This window comes from Ostrea edulis, chromosome 5 (assembly GCF_947568905.1).
Source record: "Ostrea edulis chromosome 5, xbOstEdul1.1, whole genome shotgun sequence".
Classification (NCBI taxonomy): domain Eukaryota; kingdom Metazoa; phylum Mollusca; class Bivalvia; order Ostreida; family Ostreidae; genus Ostrea; species Ostrea edulis.
Genome location: NC_079168.1, coordinates 64,678,346 through 64,697,051, shown reverse-complemented (window position 1 = coordinate 64,697,051; position 18,706 = coordinate 64,678,346). Strand labels below are relative to the sequence as shown.

The 18,706-nt window shown below is 34.4% G+C and overlaps 1 protein-coding gene across 5 annotated transcripts in view; it reads right to left on the bottom strand.

Annotated features, from left to right (window-relative positions):
• The window catches only part of LOC125650179 (protein sel-1 homolog 1-like), a 38,193-nt gene extending 28,666 nt beyond the window's left edge, over positions 1 to 9,527 (bottom strand). Inside the window, exons 1-9 of one of the 5 annotated variants that reach the window (XM_056165127.1) lie at positions 9,140 to 9,493; positions 7,580 to 7,757; positions 6,710 to 7,294; positions 4,528 to 5,283; positions 3,966 to 4,010; positions 3,289 to 3,352; positions 2,932 to 3,094; positions 1,645 to 1,698; positions 183 to 242 (exon numbers count right to left, since the gene is read on the bottom strand). In XM_056165127.1, the coding sequence (XP_056021102.1) occupies positions 183 to 242; positions 1,645 to 1,698; positions 2,932 to 3,094; positions 3,289 to 3,352; positions 3,966 to 4,010; positions 4,528 to 5,283; positions 6,710 to 7,294; positions 7,580 to 7,733 (1,881 nt within the window). In that variant the 5' untranslated portion in view covers positions 7,734 to 7,757; positions 9,140 to 9,493. Of the gene's footprint in view, positions 1 to 182; positions 243 to 1,644; positions 1,699 to 2,931; positions 3,095 to 3,288; positions 3,353 to 3,965; positions 4,011 to 4,527; positions 5,284 to 6,709; positions 7,758 to 9,139 lie in introns of all 5 variants that reach the window. The other 4 variants (XM_056165126.1, XM_056165130.1, XM_056165129.1 and 1 more) reach the window with 4 other exon arrangements.
• Positions 9,528 to 18,706: the final 9,179 nt, after the last annotated feature.

The window sequence follows — 18,706 nt, the reverse complement described above, 5'->3', positions numbered from 1 at the left end:
AGGATGCTTCAATACAATCCACATCAAAAATATTAGGCTTTTTCTGTAATGTTACATGAATTTACTCTGTTTTGCTACTTCCCATAATATTGACACTATAACTCACACTTTATTCGAACAAAGTTACATCCCTCTATTCAGAGATTCCTCAGTCACACTCAATTAAAAACAGTTCAACATACCAAAGCCATCTGAGCTAAAGGGTCACCTCCAAGCGCTGCGAAAGTGAAATACACAAGAGACTGTAAAAGAAAAGAAAACAGTATCAACATGTGTAACGTTTATTGTTACAGGATCGGTAGACATGACAAAATTCCAACATAACCAATGCAATCATAATTTAGCATGTTTTGGAATCTGATGTATATTTTGTGAACAAAAACTTTTGTCATATAGAGGCAATGTATATTACTTAGCGCAATAAGGTTTAATAGCATAAAAACCCATTAAAATCAGATAACCATTAAATAGGTAAACAGTATACAACCTTGTAGACATAATATGTATATACGGTGTGACCGTTGGACCAAGCGAAGCATGAAATGGTGTGTGTCCCAAGTGATAATTATAATTCCGTTAAGTATGTAAATTATAATTCATTTATGAATATATATATTATCTATGAATTCTCCTTGCACTAAACACCCAGTAACATCTAAATATTAAAGAGGGATATATGAGGATAACTACTGGATCCGCCTATTCATTTAACGCGGGGAATATAACACCAGCTGACGTAAACCATGCACTGTGATGTCACATTTCGCCTCAGCTTTTTTTTCTGTTTCAAATCAAACAATTATAAACAAAAACAATACATCCTGTTTGCAATTTAAAAAGCAGTTAAAACTAAACAAAATTAATCAAGAAATTCAAAGTGGTAAAAAAGTAAGTGTAACTATATCGTATATTTTTATTAAAAGAAACTCGTGAACTCGTTCATCTATTTAGTCGTATTACTGTTTTTCTATTTGACGATTCAGATTGGCTAAAAACTGTAACAATAATAATTATACCATTAATTTCAAACAAACTGAGTGTTTGAATTACAAATTGCACATAAGTCTTGTAATTTTGGTATTCAGCAATAAAACATCAATAACTGTTGATGTAACTAATGAACAAAACAAAATGACGGCACCCATATGAACCACAAATTTTCAGTGAACGTATGTAGAGATTATTCATTTCCTGATTTTCACATTTTTTCTTTTACATACGTGTTACCTTTAGAGCCTTGCTTCGTGGACGGGTCCTTGGTCCGTCTGAGCTTTGCTCAGTATAATACAAAATCAGAAGTACCGTCTGAGCTTTGCTCGGTATAATACAAAATCAGAAATATGTGATTGTGACACAATAGTCGTCATTCATGCATTCAATTGATGATATCCTACGTGTAAGAGTCTCAGTTAATGTTCCTTACATATCACAAGGTATTTAAAAAAAATTAAAAACTAACATACATGACAAAGAATAAAAGTACCATTGCTGAACCTCTAGCTAGCAGGAATAATCCAATCAGGTGTGTATAGAAGAGATGTATTTGGTTAACAATTGTGTCTGGATACAGTATTGAAATTAACATGGCAAGTGGAATGGTGCTATATGTAGATTAGAATGATTGTGATTGTAGATCATTCCTACCTTTGCCTGGCTGGAATTGACTCCAGTTCCTGTGCTGTATAGAAAGGCCAGACCCTGTCATAAAAATGTGCTGCCGGCATTAAAATGACTCCCATTGTCAATAATACAATGGCATGAATTAGATGTTCATTATAACTTCTTTTTCCTAATTATTATCTACATGTATGCATGATACAATCTGATGAAAACCAGGTCTTTGATTTGCTCCGTTATTGTTAAGTCGCTACACAATGCGATATTAACAATAACGGAGCGGATCAAAGATCTGATTTTAATCAGATTGATGCATGATAATAGGTTTATTGTCAATAAGCAATGGAATAAATTGTGGAAAACAACACATTGTGTTCAAGGGCCATAACTATGCTATAATTCATTCATAGGGACGAAACAAAAACTGAATTTGTATAACAAGTACAACAAATGGGAGATAAATCAAGTCAATCACCATTACTTACTCTCAGAACTTTGACTCCTCTTTATCTTGACAAAGTGGGTTTTTTTTAAATACATTTCATGAAATTGATGTGCAAGTTCAAGTTGTGCAAGTTCAAGTTCATTTATTTTTCACTCACACCATTAATCAGTGGTACATGAGGTACAATAAATAACAAATAAAATATAATGATAAGTCGTCTTAATGAATTGTAAATAGAAAAAAATACGAATAATAAAAAAGAAAATACAAGAGATGAACATACTAACGCTACAAACAAAGGAAAAGAAAAAGTAAGAGATATAAGTTATGGAGGACAGACTGCATCATAAATTTTAGTTATGAAGAAACAGAGATTTTTCAACGATTTAATGTAATCCAGATAATTCTAAATTGCTCAAGTTTGACCATTTCCTTTCTCAGAAATTTTATGAGATGAATATTTAGGTTCTACATCCATTGTTCTCCTTAAAATTTGGTATAGCACGCTTATTTACACCAGCAAAAATAAATTTTGAAATAAATATCGTGATGAAAAAGATAAAAATTTGATAATTGATAAGTCTTCTGTTAATCTGTGAAAATCACAGATCATCTATCCATTAATACATCAGAGTTGACATTCAGTGCCCCCCACATACCAGCTGTCCTTTGGGGACCCCCCTCCCCTTATTATCATCAAAAATATTTTAGTACACCCACATAACACACATCTTTAGAAATCACCCCTTCCCCTTATTTTCATAGAATAAAATCTGGTACCCACATCACAGCTGCCATTAGGGACACACCCACCCACCCCCTTTACCTTATCATCATCTGATAAAAACTTAATAACCCCCTCAACATACCAACTGCCCTTTAGGAGAACCCCTGGCTGCCAGATCCTGGAACATCACTTTGGCCTTTCCTGTGTCTTGTGGTAAATAATCTCCAAGAACACAGGTTAAAGCCACATGTTCCATTGCTTGTGTGTGGTTTAGCTTGGCTGCTAGCTGGAAATATTCCATTGCCCTGTCAACAATAAAGACTCCATTAAGTGCCCACGCCTTCACAACTCGATACTGAGGGTTATACTGACACAGCAAGCAATTTTTCAATACCCTAATGATATTAAAACACAAAACAGAATGTATAACAAAACTGAGATCCCCATAACATTTTGATATTCTAGATAACCGATCGACTACCACCTCCTTCAGACTTACTGGTGATGATCCTTGTTGTATGTTTGGTTGATGAGAGCCTCTCCCTGACTAAAGTATTCCTCAGCTAAAAGATAAAAAAAAAATAGATCATAAATTTTCATATTACAGAGTAGAATCAGTTATATATTTATTTACAAGTCTGATTGTTGACGGTAAACATCACTACATAATGGTATAATCTTAACTAATGTGAATGAATCAGAAGCAATTGCAGACATATGTACAATCAGATCACATTACATGGAACCGACTACAAAGTCCATGGGCCAAAAAAAAAAATCATTCACAAATCAGCAACTATCTTTTTCCAAATGAAACATTAGAGATATATACAGAGCTACTAGAATGTATGACACATAAAAACTATGTCAGTTTTCACCCTACACCCTTTGAGACCTGAACACGGGGATTTTGAAGATGCCAAGCACTTTATGTTAGAACAGCACTTCAGAACAGCTAATGTGGACTATAAGCAACTCTCCTCCACAGAAAATGATTTCGTTCCATAAGAACTTTTCAGATCAAAGATTCAATACTAATCTCATGTGTATAACATTAACCTAAAGATATCAATGATTATATCATGGTAATGTGTACATTACCCATGATGCACAGTGATGAATAAACACAAATAGCAGTTAGCCGAGTGATTGACGCGGCTAAACTAAACAACCCACCCTGTCGCTGTTCCTCTGTAAGTTCTTCCTCCTCAGTTTCCTCCCCTGAAAAATCATTTACATGTACATAAACAAATATCCATACTTAAGATTCTGGTTCTGCAACATAATATTATTGAAATAATTTATATTCAGAGAGAGCAGTTCTCACATTTAATGTGTCAGATTTATCATCATTAATACAAAGCAATAGATGTGAGAATTTGTGAGTCTAAGTAAAACAAGCTAGGTTCATGTAAAAGAGTTAAAATCAAAAATATACGAATGCTAGTATAGATTATGTGTGTAAAGAAACCCATGCACAACATCAAAAGCAAAATAAGAAGAAAATTATGAAGATCTCATTTTATTTCAGAAAAATTATAAACAAACTCATGGACAAAAATCTGGATATTGTTCAACAATAAAACATATCCCACTTCAATGACAGACATTACATGGAAATCCATTGTTATTTTTGTGACTTCACTTCAAGTACTTTCAAAAAAGTTCAACATGTGCAGAAAAGTAGACATAAATGGAAGTTGAACAGAAGGAAGTGCAGGACAATCACCAGTGTTACCTTGTCTCAGTTCCTCATATCTCTGGTCATACTCCTCAAAATTCTGACCTTCACCTTCCGAGTTCAGATCACCGTCCTCTGAACTCTGACCTGTGGCATCACTCTGTATCAGATTCTGATTCCCAAGCACTGTCTGCCTGACTTCATGGAACTCATTATATTCAGTAGTAACAATGCCATTGTCGTGCTTTGTCTGGGTGTACCTCTCCACTCTCACATTTCCAAATTCATCAGGTTTGTACAACACTGTAGTCTCCTTAACATTGTTATCAAAAGTATCAAACACCTCTTCTACTCTGTTCATATCAAGTTCATTTTTTATAAATGGACTGGGAAAATCTTCCTCTGTGACCCTGTCTTTTAACATACCATCCTTTTCTCTATTCATGATAATCTCTTCCTTGTCCTCTGAATTACTGAAATCTGGAGATCTATCATGCTTTTCTCTGAATTTTTTAATCTTCATAAAAATTTCATCGTTTTCCACACTTTCATCTTGATTCTCTAAATCCTCAAGACCTTCCGACATTTGACCCTCTGACCCCATCTCTTGATCATTCTCTCTCAGATCAGGGTCTGAATTTTCCTCCTGGGTGTATTTGGCTGTATATTCATTGGTGTATTCATAATTATTCTCTTTCAGTGAATTTTGACCTTCAACCTCAATGACTCCTGTACTGGAACTTTGACTGGTTCTTGATTTGTCTGTTGGGTTCTGTTCATAAGAGCTTTCCTCTACACTGCCAGGTTCAATTTCTAATAGACATATATTGCTTCAATAATTTTTGTTTGACAAGACTTTTTTTGCTAGATAAAAATGATATTTAAATTAATTAAAGTATCAAATATTATCCCATACAAACAAAACGAAGTTTTGAAACAGCAACCAAAAAAAAAAGTCTTGATACATTAACTTGATTACATGCACAGGAAGCCCTGTAATTTCTCTACAACTCATGCATTCATCTGACTGTCCATGCTTTCATTGTTTTGTCAGTCACAGGGAATTGCATTAGATGCATTACTGTAACTTCAGATGATCTGTATTCAATAATGGAAAACAGGTGTTGCATTGTTAATGTGTTGCATTTGTTGAATTTGAAAAGGAAAGACATTGCCACATGTAAGAAATTATGAATGAATGAGCAACCTCAGCATATTGTGACATATAACATATCATGTATTAAGTACACTAACTATAAATATCAGCCAATGACTGTGTCACAGTGCCACAATGATTTGGTTAGCTTAAAGCAGAAATACAAAACGCAGAACTCAACAGCGAACAGCAAGATATGAAATTTGCACTATATATTAATGTCTCTCTGTATATTTGTGTTAAACAAGCAGCTCCATAAAAATGGCACATATGTCTTAAACCTGCAATGGTGCATCATCCAATTGTATTCAGATGAGAAACCCATGTTTGATCTCCAGATATGATTTTTTTCTACATATTTCAGATCTATATATAAAAATTTATCCTTCACTGTGACTCTGGGACTCTGGTTTGAACTGAACATACGCAGACGTAAAGTAACAAGAGCTCTGCAAGGCAAGACATATCCTCTTGCAATGAGTGTCTAAAAGCTTTTGCTATGATGTCCCATAGTGACCTTGACTTCTGACCCCAAAATCCAAAGGGTTCTAGCTATCTTGATAACAAAGCTACATGTGAAGGGGGTGAAAAGTTAACTTATACTAAAACCAGATTTGGTTCATGTGAGTCAGTAGCTGCATTATATAATATAGCCCTCTCTGAAAAATAATCAGAGAGGGCTACATTATTGCAGCTAGTGAGTCAGGTGAATTTAGATCAGCTTTCTAAAAATCCCTAAAATATTGTATATTCCCTCAGTATGGAAGTCTTGAAATTATTCACTTTTTTAGAACATGTGTTAAAATAAACTCATTGAATAAATCGAGTATAATGTATAAAGTCACAGTATGATTATCATACAATACACATATTATAGATCCTCTCTATATAGATACATATGTCTAATATTAAGCTATTTACCGCATGTATATGCCATGGAAACATTACGTGTTACAGTGATTTGCTACATTAGTGAACATGCTAAAGAAATGTTAAAAGATGTACAGAGTCTAATTAGTTGGTAGCAATTCTGACTACAGGGCATACTTCCTACAGTTACCAGTACTAACCACATGTGATTACCTTCTCGGGACTGACTATCCACTGGGGGCTGGACAGAGGGGCTTTCTTCCACTGGGGGCTGGACAGAGGGGCTTTCTTCCACTGGGGGCTGGACAGAGGGGCTTTCTTCCACTGGGGGCTGGACAGAGGGGCTTTCTTCCACTGGGGGCTGGACAGAGGGGCTTTCTTCCACTGGGGACTGGACAAAGGGACTTTCTTCCATTGGGGGCTGGACAGAGGGGCTTTCTTCCACTGGGGGCTGGACAGAGGGGCTTTCTTCCACTGGGGGCTGGACAGAGGGGCTTTCTTCCACTGGGGGCTGGACGGGGGATTCTGGAGAACTGACTTGTACAGGTGACTCTGTAGAGGTGAATTGTTTTTCAGAAGATCTATCTTGGGCATGGTTAGGTGGGAATGAACTCTCATGACTGGACTGGAATTTGTTTTCTATGTCTGGGATCTGTTTGTTTGATGTGGGAACACTTTTCTCCTTATCAGCTAGTGGGATATTGTTCTTCTCTTCTTGAGTTTTGGGGTTAGGATCAGTAGCTTTGTTCAGTGGTTCATTGTCTACTTTTACAGAGGTCACTTCTGAATTTTCAGTACCTGGACGTTGAGAGTTCTGATTATTACTAACTTGATGCACTTTGTCTGTTTCTGAGTTATACTGGACAAATTCCTCAGAACTTTCTTTATTTACATTGACATCAACATTTCCCTCTTGTACTGAGGATTTAACATTATTTACATCAACATCTTTTTTGTAAATATTCTGTGTTGGAGCTGAATGTGTATCTGTTTTAACATTAATGTCTTTAGCAATACTTTCTTTAACACCTTCTTCCAATTCATCCACAAAATTTTCAAAATCTTGAATAATACCATCCAAACCTGTTTCATCCTTTGCTTGCTTCTTATCCCCAGGGTCTTCTTCATTGGCTTCTGTCACATGTACCACAAAACACAGAAATAATATAGATAAAATCACCACCATCTTCCATTTCACAAGAGTTCCAAGCATTAGTTTATTATTCCTTGCACCCATGCTTGTCCCTTGTGTTCTTCAAACCTGAAATATTTTCAAAAATTCAGTAGAATATCGTACAAACAAAAGATGATAACATTAATTTACATGTTTAATGTTAAGGTTGAATTATTACTCGAGAATCAAATTACTTAAAACTGAAATTCATACTATCATTTTGTTTTGATTGTTTGATCACCCCTTCCCTGCTTTCTGACATTTGTGTTGTGTATTTTGACACTTTGATAGTGGTCTGCACCTGACTTATAAACTAAGAGTCTTGTAGTCATGGTAATACCACAAGGAGTGATCATGGTGATGTCATACACCAAACCATCCTTTATAGCGTATACCATCACACTTTCGCGATCAGTCACATTTTAGCACTCATCATAATTTTTAGCTCTACATGTACAGCATCGTGCCATAAATGAGTCAACATCTATTAATTTTCTATTCATAATTCATTGAAATCAACCGTTTTTTCTAAATTGTCTTAATCAAATTATTCAAGGTTAATGTATAATTTTATACCGTAGACAACACAAGTATCTATAATTCCTGCATGGTTGCAGCATATTTTTTCTTTTCTGAACACCCACACATATCATACGACTGTATGAATACCGTACTGAACACCCACACATATCATACGACTGTATGAATACCGTACTGAACACCCACACATATCATACGACTGTACGAATACCATACTGAACACTCACACATTTCATACAACTGTATGAATACCGTACTTAAGGTTTTTGTTTTACTCTTAGAAAAGAATATATAATAAATGGATTGCTAAAAATTGAAGTTTGCATGCATTTCAATCGTCGTATCTTTGCAATCGTTTGTCAAAGCTTTACAAATCATTAAAAGAATTGATATACAAATGTTTTGTTATAAATGCATTGGATTTCATAAATGACTTCAATTTTTTTTGAAGCAAAAGGTATCATTTCTAAATGAAATATATAGTGTAAAACATGAAAGTTGACTCGTGGTACTATGGTGTACATGTAATTATACATCACTTGAAATGCTTAAACATGGGGACATGAAACGTTCTGCAGTGCTGAACATACACGATTCAAGTAATGATATGAAATCTTATAACCATATTTTGTAATATATTCTTTCTTTTTTTTTAAAGTAAAGGCTGGTTTGTCGCATGAACTCGTAATGTTTAAATTGTTTTATTTTATTTGGATGTTATATTTTATGCTCTGATTAATCTTATCATGTTTTACATTTTACAATGTTAAAGCGCTTAGAGTAATTACAAATTATATAATGTCCTATATAAATGCCGCATATTATTATTATCATTATTATGATAGTTCAATAAACATACTGCCAGTGTTGAGCAACTTTGATAAATAAAAACAAGTGAAACCTCGGCTAATTTCTTGATACAACAGTACCTTAATTGTAATTCCACATATACAATCATAAAATCCTGTGAATGTGCATCATTTTAATTGTGATTTGGGCTAAATTTCTCTGGTAACGCCACGTATCGATACCTAATTTTCAGTTTTGACGTCCATGTTTATCTCAAGAACGTAAAACGCCCATTGATTGGATAATGGGTTCACCGGATGTCAAATTAAAATATCTTAATTTTACCCCCTTTATAGATATTTCTCCAAATATATACCATCTAATATTTTAGAAATAATCTGGTTTCCAGATAGTAACAATCTTTTTCATTCTAAAACAGTTAAAAGGTAGTTTTCTATCCACAAAATAAAATCAGCCAATCAGCTGAACTCTTCCAAAAGTGTAAAAGGTATGGGGGCACAGTAGTGTCAAATTGTCTTTCTTCTGCACTAGATCACGTGTTGATGTATATTCTTCGGAATATGGAACGTCAGTATCGCACTCACAGAAAGTGTCTCTGGCATACACAAGTCTAATATAATATGTCTTACGTGACCGTACTTGAGGGCGAATAAAAAAGTACTGATAATAGTACTGGATTAAAAAAAAAATCACAAGTTATCCAGATGTGTACGGACAACTGTCACAGAATCTTAACCATCTTGTTACACGAATTTAGACATTTGAACCGCCTAATAAGTGAATTGTGACGTCATATTTAGCGTTGATGTTTAGCAAATTTTACAAACATAGGAGAGGGTACATAGGTGGAGTGATTCTAAAATATGACTGGGAAAATATAGTTAATATGCTTACGGATTTTACGCAGTACGAACTGAACTTGGGCAATCTAAAATTAACGACTCGGCTATTTCCCAATTTAATTAATCCGAGCATCTCTAACCGTTACACTGGAGAAGGATCTGACAGCATTGCATTTGAGATCATATTATTTCACTTTTCACGCTCGACCAATCAAATGGCGGTTTTTGCTAACAAGAAAGTTTTGCTGTCATATCGGAACATACTTGGTATTTATCATGCGCATGTCAATCATAACCGACAAGCACGGGAGAATAATCGAAGAAGATGGCGACAGCCATGAGCGATGTTAGAAAGCCACAGAAAATATATTTTAACGATAATGGATGCATGATATCTAAGATCTTTCTTTGTTCTTCCTTTAACTTCTTAAACTTGAAATGTCACCTACTCAAAAGCGGTAAATCTAGTACTGTGTTGTAAATACAAAAACCGAAAACGGACACTTTTCATTCAATGTATGATTTATAAAGATACTTTAAAAAAAATAATTTTAAAGAAAAAACGATGTTGAATAAATCTTTATGTTTAACTAGAAGTATTTCTTCTTTTTCACGGTTTTAATGATTCCAAAATATACATGTAGGCCTATATAGTGTACTGCCGGCTCCCGACCCCCGATGGTCCTGCATTGCTATCGATGATTTATAGATAATATCAAAACTGGCCAACAGAATAACTTCATTCTTCTCGGGAACAATCTTTATGTCCAAATTGGTCCACACAATAAAAAAAAAACAACCAATAATATAGATAAATTCTTACTTGAAATGTCGCCTACTCAAAAGTGGTAATTTATAACCAATTTTCCACTTCGGATGAAAGTGAGAACTTTTACATAACAAATTAGTTTAATTACTATCTGATGCAAGGCAAGCCTCATTGCCTATAAATTTTGAATAACAAATCCTGGGTGTGAATAAAAATTTCCAGGGGGTGTTGGGTGTTAATGGAGGCAAATCGATAAAAAAAAAAAAAAGACATTTCGAAATTAAAAGGGGGTGTTCTATAGAAAATCTATAGTTAACATTTTTTTTTAAAATTATATATTTGTATCTAAAATCGAATATTTTTATTATATTTTCTAAAATCGGGTTTGAATTTTCTTTCTTCCCCAGCAAAACAATATCTAACGAGCTATAACTGTGTTGGGATGCCAACACAAATGTCTCCGAACACCTCCCCATGTCAGAAATGCTTTTTGATACCGGATATGCACTCAGGATCCTCTAAAAAACCCAGAAACTAAATTTGGTTGAAATCCAACGGACTTGTAATTTGGCCGCCATTTTCTTCAATGGCGGCCATTTTGAAACATTTGAAAATAGATTGGAAGCAAATACTGATGCTAGTAATGAATTGTGGACCCTCAATTTACCCCAGAACCCAAATGTTGTAAAGATTTCAACTTTTTGAAATATTTCGGTATATGGCGGCCATTTTGAAAATGGCGGCTCAAAAAAAAAATTTGATGGTGGAAATGGACTCGGGGTCACTAAAGTACCCAGGAAATAGAATTTGGTTGAAATCCGACAACCTTGAGTTTTTGACGTTTTTTGGCCGCCATCTTGAAACGTCGGCCATTTTGAAAATTTGAAAAGTTGAATGCACCCCTCCTAGTGACCCCCTATCAGCTCACAAAGTTTGAAGTGGATCTGTTGAAGCACTTTCACAAAATCGGTCGGACAAATTTCTCACTAAAGAAGAGGAATAATAAGAATAAGAAGAAGAAAATAATAATAACGAGCTATAACTGTGTTGGGATGCCAACACGAATGTCTCCGAACACCTCCCCATGTCAGAAATGTTTTTTGATGCCAGATATGCACTCAGGATTCTCAAAAAACCCTAAAAACTGAATTTGGTTGAAATCCGACGGACTTGATTTTTGGCCGCCATTTTCTTCAATGGCGGCCATTTTGAAACATTTGAAAATTGATTGAAAGGAAATACTGATGCTAGAAATGAACCGTGGACCCTCCATTTACCCCAGAACCCAAATATTGTAGAGATTTTAACACTTTGAAATATTTCGGTATATGGCGGCCATTTTGAAAATGGCGGCTCAAAAAAAAATTTTGATGGTGGTAATGGACTCGGGGTGACCATATTACCCTAGAAATCGAATTTGGTTGAAATCCGACAACCTTGAGTTTTTGACGTTTTTTGGCCGCCATCTAGGAACGGCGGCCATTTTGAAAATTTCGAATGTTGATTGCACCCCTCCTCATGACCCCCTATCAGCTCACAAAGTTTGAAGTGGATCTGTCGAAACACTTTCATAAAATCGAGCGGACAAATTTCTCAGGAAAGAAGAGGAATAAAAAGAAGAAGAAGAAAATAAGAATAACGAGCTATAACTGTGTTGGGATGCCAACACAAATGTCTCCGAACACCTCCCCATGTCAGAAATGCTTTTTGATGCCAGATATGCACTCAGGATCCTCAAAAAACCCTAGAAACTAAATTTGGTTGAAATCCGACGGATTTGATTTTTGGTCGCCATTTTCTTCAATGGCGGCCATTTTGAAACATTTGAAAATAGATTGGAAGGAAATACTGATGCTAGAAATGAACTGTGGACCCTCCAATTACCCCAGAAATCAAATGTTGTAGAGATTTTAACATTTTGAAATATTTCGGTATATGGCGGCCATTTTGAAAATGGCGGCTCAAAATTTTTTTTTGATGGTGGGAATGAACTCGGGGTCACCAAATTACCCTAGGAGTAAAATTTGGTTGAAATCCGACAACCTTGATTTTTTGGACGTTTTTGGACGCCATTTTGAAAATTTCGAAAGTTGATTGCACCCCTCCTCATGACCCCCTATCAGCTCACAAAGTTTGAAGTGGATCTGTTGAAACACTTTCATAAAATCGAGCGGACAAATTTCTCTGGAAAGAAGAGGAATAAAAAGAAGAAGAAGAAGAAAATAAGAATAATAAGAAACGGAGCAAAAACAATATGTCTCCGACACTTTGTGTTCGGAGACATAATAAGAATTTTGAAGGACCAATTTTACATGTACAAAAAGAAGTCAATTTATCTTGATTTTCTAATTATTAAAATTTAAACATAATATGTATACGGTGTGACCGTTGGACCGAGCGAAGCATGTAATGGTCATTGGAGTGTCCCAAGTGGTAATCATAATGCCGTTAAGTACGGTAGATTATGATTCATTTAAAAAAATATATTTTTAATGAAATTTTCCTTGCGCTAAAAACCCAGTAAGATCTCAATATTCAAGGGGTTTATATGGGGAGAACAGTTTTACAGGATCCGCCTATTCATTGAACGCGGGAAATAAAACGCAAGGCAACGTCAACTGTGCATTGTGACGTCACATTTAGCCTCGACTTTTTTCTGTTTTTCAAAGCAAACAATTATAAACAACAATAATACATTCCGTATGCAATGAAAAAGGCCGTTATAAAACTAAACAAAATTAACCAATAGATTCAAAATGGTAAAAAAGAAACCGTAATTTTTTCGTATATTCTTATTCAAAGAAACTCATGAACTCGTTCATCTATTTAGTCGTATTACGGTGTTATATGTAATTATTTGCTAAAACCTGTTATAATGATAATTATACTATTCATTTTAAACAAATTGGGTGTTTAAATTACGAATTGCACGTCAGAGTCTTCTATTATTGGCATTCAAAATAAAACACGAATAACTGTTGAAGCAGGTAATGAAAAAATAAATGGCGGCGCCCATATGGATCACAAAAATTTCAGTGAACGTATATAGAGATTATCTCTTTTTCTTTTGCTGAATTTGACTTTTTTCTTTTACATACGTGTTACCTTTAGAGCCTTGCTTCGCAGACGGGCCTTCGGCCCGTCCGAGCTTCGCTCGGTATTAAAGCTCAGAATTTGTTATATAACTGTTAATTAAATAATCAAAACATTGTTAAAAATCATATATCAACAAAATCACATACAGTTTGAATATTTTCTGTTATTATAAAAAAAAAATTGAATACCGCCATTAATATTACCGTATCTTTTATTTTTTATTCTTAAATAGAATTATTTTTTGCGATAAAATAAACGTACATTGAACCAAAACAGAACACATGATTCAGTACGTTTGACTAAAAAACCATAACAAATCGGGCAATATGTAAAATGGAATATTTATTCAAGACAATTAGTACTAAATGTGTAATTAAAATTCATCAAATTAAATTTAATTTGTAATGAGGGCTCTGCGGTAGAACTACGTCCACGTCGTAGAATCGGGGAAACACATAAATTTATGTGGCTAAGAGTTCTGCCATAATTTAGAAACACAAAGAATGCCTAATAATGGTAAATTTTATTAATTTTTTAAAGTAATTTGTTTCCATCTTAATTGTATTTTTCTTTGGATCATATTGTGTTTTGAGCTATGTTTGTTAACCGTACCTGTATCGGTGTCCGTTTTCGGTTTTTGTATTTATAACACAGTACTAGATTTACCGCTTTTGAGTAGGTGACATTTCAAGTATAAGAATTTATACTTATTATTATTGGGTTTTTTTAATTGTGTGAATCAATTTGGACATAAAGATTGTTCCCGAGAAGTATGAAGTAATTCTGCTTGTCGGTTTTAATATTATCTTTAAAACATCGCAATCCGGGACCATCGGGAGTCGGGAGTCGGCAGTACTAGATTTACCGCCCACCGTGTAAATGTAGTCTGGGACATATGTCCCTAGTCTGGCGCATGCCTGACCCAATTTCCGCTACGCTACCTGACCCAATTTCCGCTACATTACATGTAGCGTAGCGGAAATTGGGTCAGGCATTTGCCAGACTACATATGTCCCGCGATGTCCGATATTGATATTCGCCGATTTAACGTTTTATGTTAGTGTTTCTTTATATATCTTACTAAATGTGTTTTAAGACAATCCCCAAATGTCTTCATTGTGAATTTGGTGTAAGAAAATTGCCTAATTATTTAATAAATGGCTTTTATTTATTCTTCATAATGTAAAAGTAGTCCCGAAGATTTTACGAAGAAAACGCATTTCCGGTTTTTTGTTTTCGAATTGTTAATAATTAAAATAAAGATTTTAATGTCTTTTATTTGGCTGTTGATTTTGCTTGGATATTGTTTGATATCATAACAAAAAGATTTATTCAATATTCCACTTGTTATATGAATGCTCGTCCTTCTTTCTGTGGGACATCGCTTCGATGGTTGATCCGATACGAAAGAGTGTAAAGATAAAACCGGAACAAGGTGACAGTTTGAACCCGTTTTATGAATAGCTAGGCAAATGTTTTGAAGAGTACGTTTAGTAAGGAAGTTTGATTATAATTATATTCTAAATATTATAAGTAATAATAAGTAAATAATTATATATAGTAAAAAGATTAAGTATTTACATGTCTTGTTGAATATTCAGCTGTCCTCTCTATGGAATATATCTACATGTATCATTTTAAAGCGAATATAAATATAAATATTTAAAATTTTCTCTTCAATATCATTAAAAGTGTGTAAGGTAAATACTAAATTCTAGTATTACTATTAATCAATATACATGGTTTTACTAATTATTGACATTAAATGAGAGTTGCTATCAAGATTAATGATCGTCTAAAATAATTATTCAAATGCAGAAGCGCGCACATGATTTAACGATGAGAAGTAAGTTGATAACCCTAGCTGTTTTACTTTGGCTGACAAAGGTTGGCCACCACCCCTTCTCTAAATTAACCAAAATCAATTATAATGCAGATACACACATATGAAAATGGTGAGCATTGAAATTGAATGGTCAAATTCTTTAACGTCATTGGGTGCCGAAGTTGTCCCCACCAATATTGAAAATTTAAAATACGCTAGTTGATTTTCCAATTATATGTAGCAAGAACTGGACAACGTAATTAAAATAGACATTCTTCACATGTCTTATTAACTTACGGCTAACAACCCCCATGCTATATCAATTTTATTGATCCTTCCACGGTATAATGTATAAATTACATTACATTTAACTTCTATGTAATACATGTACATTAACATTGCTGTTAGATTATTTTGAGTTTGTAACAAAGTGATATATTATATTATAAATATCAATGATAAATACCGCCTTATTACCAGCCCTCACCTGAATGCGGATTTAATGTTTTCATCTCAGTCCGGTTCTTTTAGTAATATCCCAATTAGCTGCGATGTCCCGAGGGAAAAATGGGTTTAAAAAGCGTTTATCAGATTAATTTGTTTAATCAGACAAAATAACTAGAAATAAGGATGTCTTTTGATTATCAATAGGGCACAATACATAAAGTTATAAATGTTTTATGCATAAACAAGGCGAAAACAAAAACCGGAAATGCGTTTTCTTCGTAAATTTTTCGGGACTACCTTTACACCCTAAAGAATAAATAAAAGCCATTTACTAAATATATAGGCAATTTTCATAGAGGGCGAAGCCCTCTCACGGCCCGAGGGGCCGTGAGAGCAGAGCTCTCCCTATAGGTAACACGTATATACATGTTTAAAAGGAAAATATAGGAAAACAATGAAAAATTAAACCATACCTATGGAACTTGAAAAGTTTGGTACCAATGGCGTCGATTCGAATATTAGCGCGTGGACATGTATTCCTCCATTTTGAATCTCGTCTACCCTAGTTCACGTCGTTCTGAGATGTTACACATAAAATTCGTAAAAGCATGTAAATCTTATTTTCTTAATCATATATAATCACTCCACGATTAACGCCATGTTTTTTGTTGTTGTTCAAACGCTATGTTTGTAAATTTGTTAAATAACGATGCTGAATATGACGTCACAATGTACTGTTTACATCAATTGCGTTATATTTCCCGCGTTCAATATATAGGCGGATCAAATATCCAAAATTAGGATGCTTTGATACAGCTCCGTCCTCGTGCTAACTTCGGGTTGTTTTCGTTCTGTTTTGGATATAGATACTAATGCCAAAATTTGTTTGCTTCGCCCTCAAACACGGTCACGCCGTAAAACATATTACACCAAAATCACAATGAAGACACTTGGGGATTGTCTTAAAACACATTTAGTAAGATATTTAAAGAAACACTAACATAAAACTTTAAATCGGGAAATATCAATATCGAAACATCGCGGGACATATGTCCCGGACTACATTTACACCCACCCCACGTTGCCATACCGGATATGTAAACAAGAAGTGTAAATACCGGAGTCGGACATGAAAATTTTCCGGAAATCGCAAGCTCCGCAAAATAAAAATAAAAAATCCGGGCGGGCCGATTTTTGAGGGGCGGGCGGGGATGATAATCTATCAATTAAGTTGAATTGGCCTTACAGAATATCTTATTTTAATTAGATTGGGCTATTTCCTTAAGCGCAAATAAACCTCATATGTAGATCATCCCACACAAGTAAATAGTGAAGGATTATTTTCCTCACACTTTACCCGCAGTTTAATGCACAAATTCAGGATTTTTAAGAAAATTCAAAATCCTCAATTGAACCTCAATGCAAAAACCCGGTGCTTTAAATTTCTCTTTGATATATCTTTCTGGTGGACAATCTTGTGTGTGTGGTTTTAGTTTACACTTGCAGTGTATACCACTTTCGGGAATGCTATTTCTACCTATCTAATTAGTTTTTGCGTTGAAGTTCAAATGAAGATTTTGATAATTTTGAATTTTCTCGAAGCTCTTGGATTTATGCCCTCGAACTGTGGGTAAAATGTGAGAAAAATAATCCTTCATTATTTACTCGTGTTAGAAAGGGGAATTCCACCTCTGAAACAAGATCCACTGTCTAGGACTCGTAGGTCATGGACTAGTGAAGGTAATGGGGGACCCCCCCAAGGGATTTTTGCAAGCAAGTAATTTTTGAAAGTACATAGTCCCTTGATTATAAATCAGGTTGCCTGGCATTTCTACGAGGGGACGTTTAGGAGTTTTGGGGCAACAATGATAAAATTTGTAAAAATGATAGCCGAAAACTGGAAAAACTTTTCAGATCCGATATAGAAGTCAGTGACATTTGCAAACAAGTATTTTGTGAACGTATGTAACCATTTGTTTAACATAAATATGTGGGGGCATTTACGAGTTTTGGGGCTAAAACATTTTTTTTTTCTTTAAAATTCGCCGAAAATGGAAAACTTCTTCACATCCTATATAGATGACATGGACCTTTGAAAACAATTATTTTCTGAAAGTATCTAACCCTTTGACTATACATGAGACTGTACATGGAGACCTTTTTCGATTTTTAAGGCAAAATCCTAAAATTTGTAAAAATACAAACCGAAAACTGAAAAAAACTCTTCAAATTCGATATAGATGCCATTGGTATTTGCAAGCATGTATCATTTGAACTTATGTAACACTTTGATTGACAAGATGTTTGACATAAATATTTGGGGACATTTACGACTTCTGTCCTAGATTATGATTTTTTTCCCTTAAAAATTGCCGAAAAATGGAAAAGTTATTCAGATCATATATAGATAATATGGACCTTTTAAAATGATTATTTTTTTAAAGTATGAAACACTTTAATTGTGAATCAGATTGTTGGACATTAATGAGTGGAGACCTTTTCAAGTTTTGGGGCAAAAAACATCAAATTTGTCAAAACAGTATTGTTGAAAAATGAAAAAAAAATTCCAGAATCTTACAAACACAATATGGACATTTTCAAACATGAATTTTTCTTTAAAGAACTTAACCCCTTGTTTATATATCAAGTTGTTTGACATAAAGGCGAGGTATATAAATTACTGAGTTATTTGTGAGTGAATTCTTGC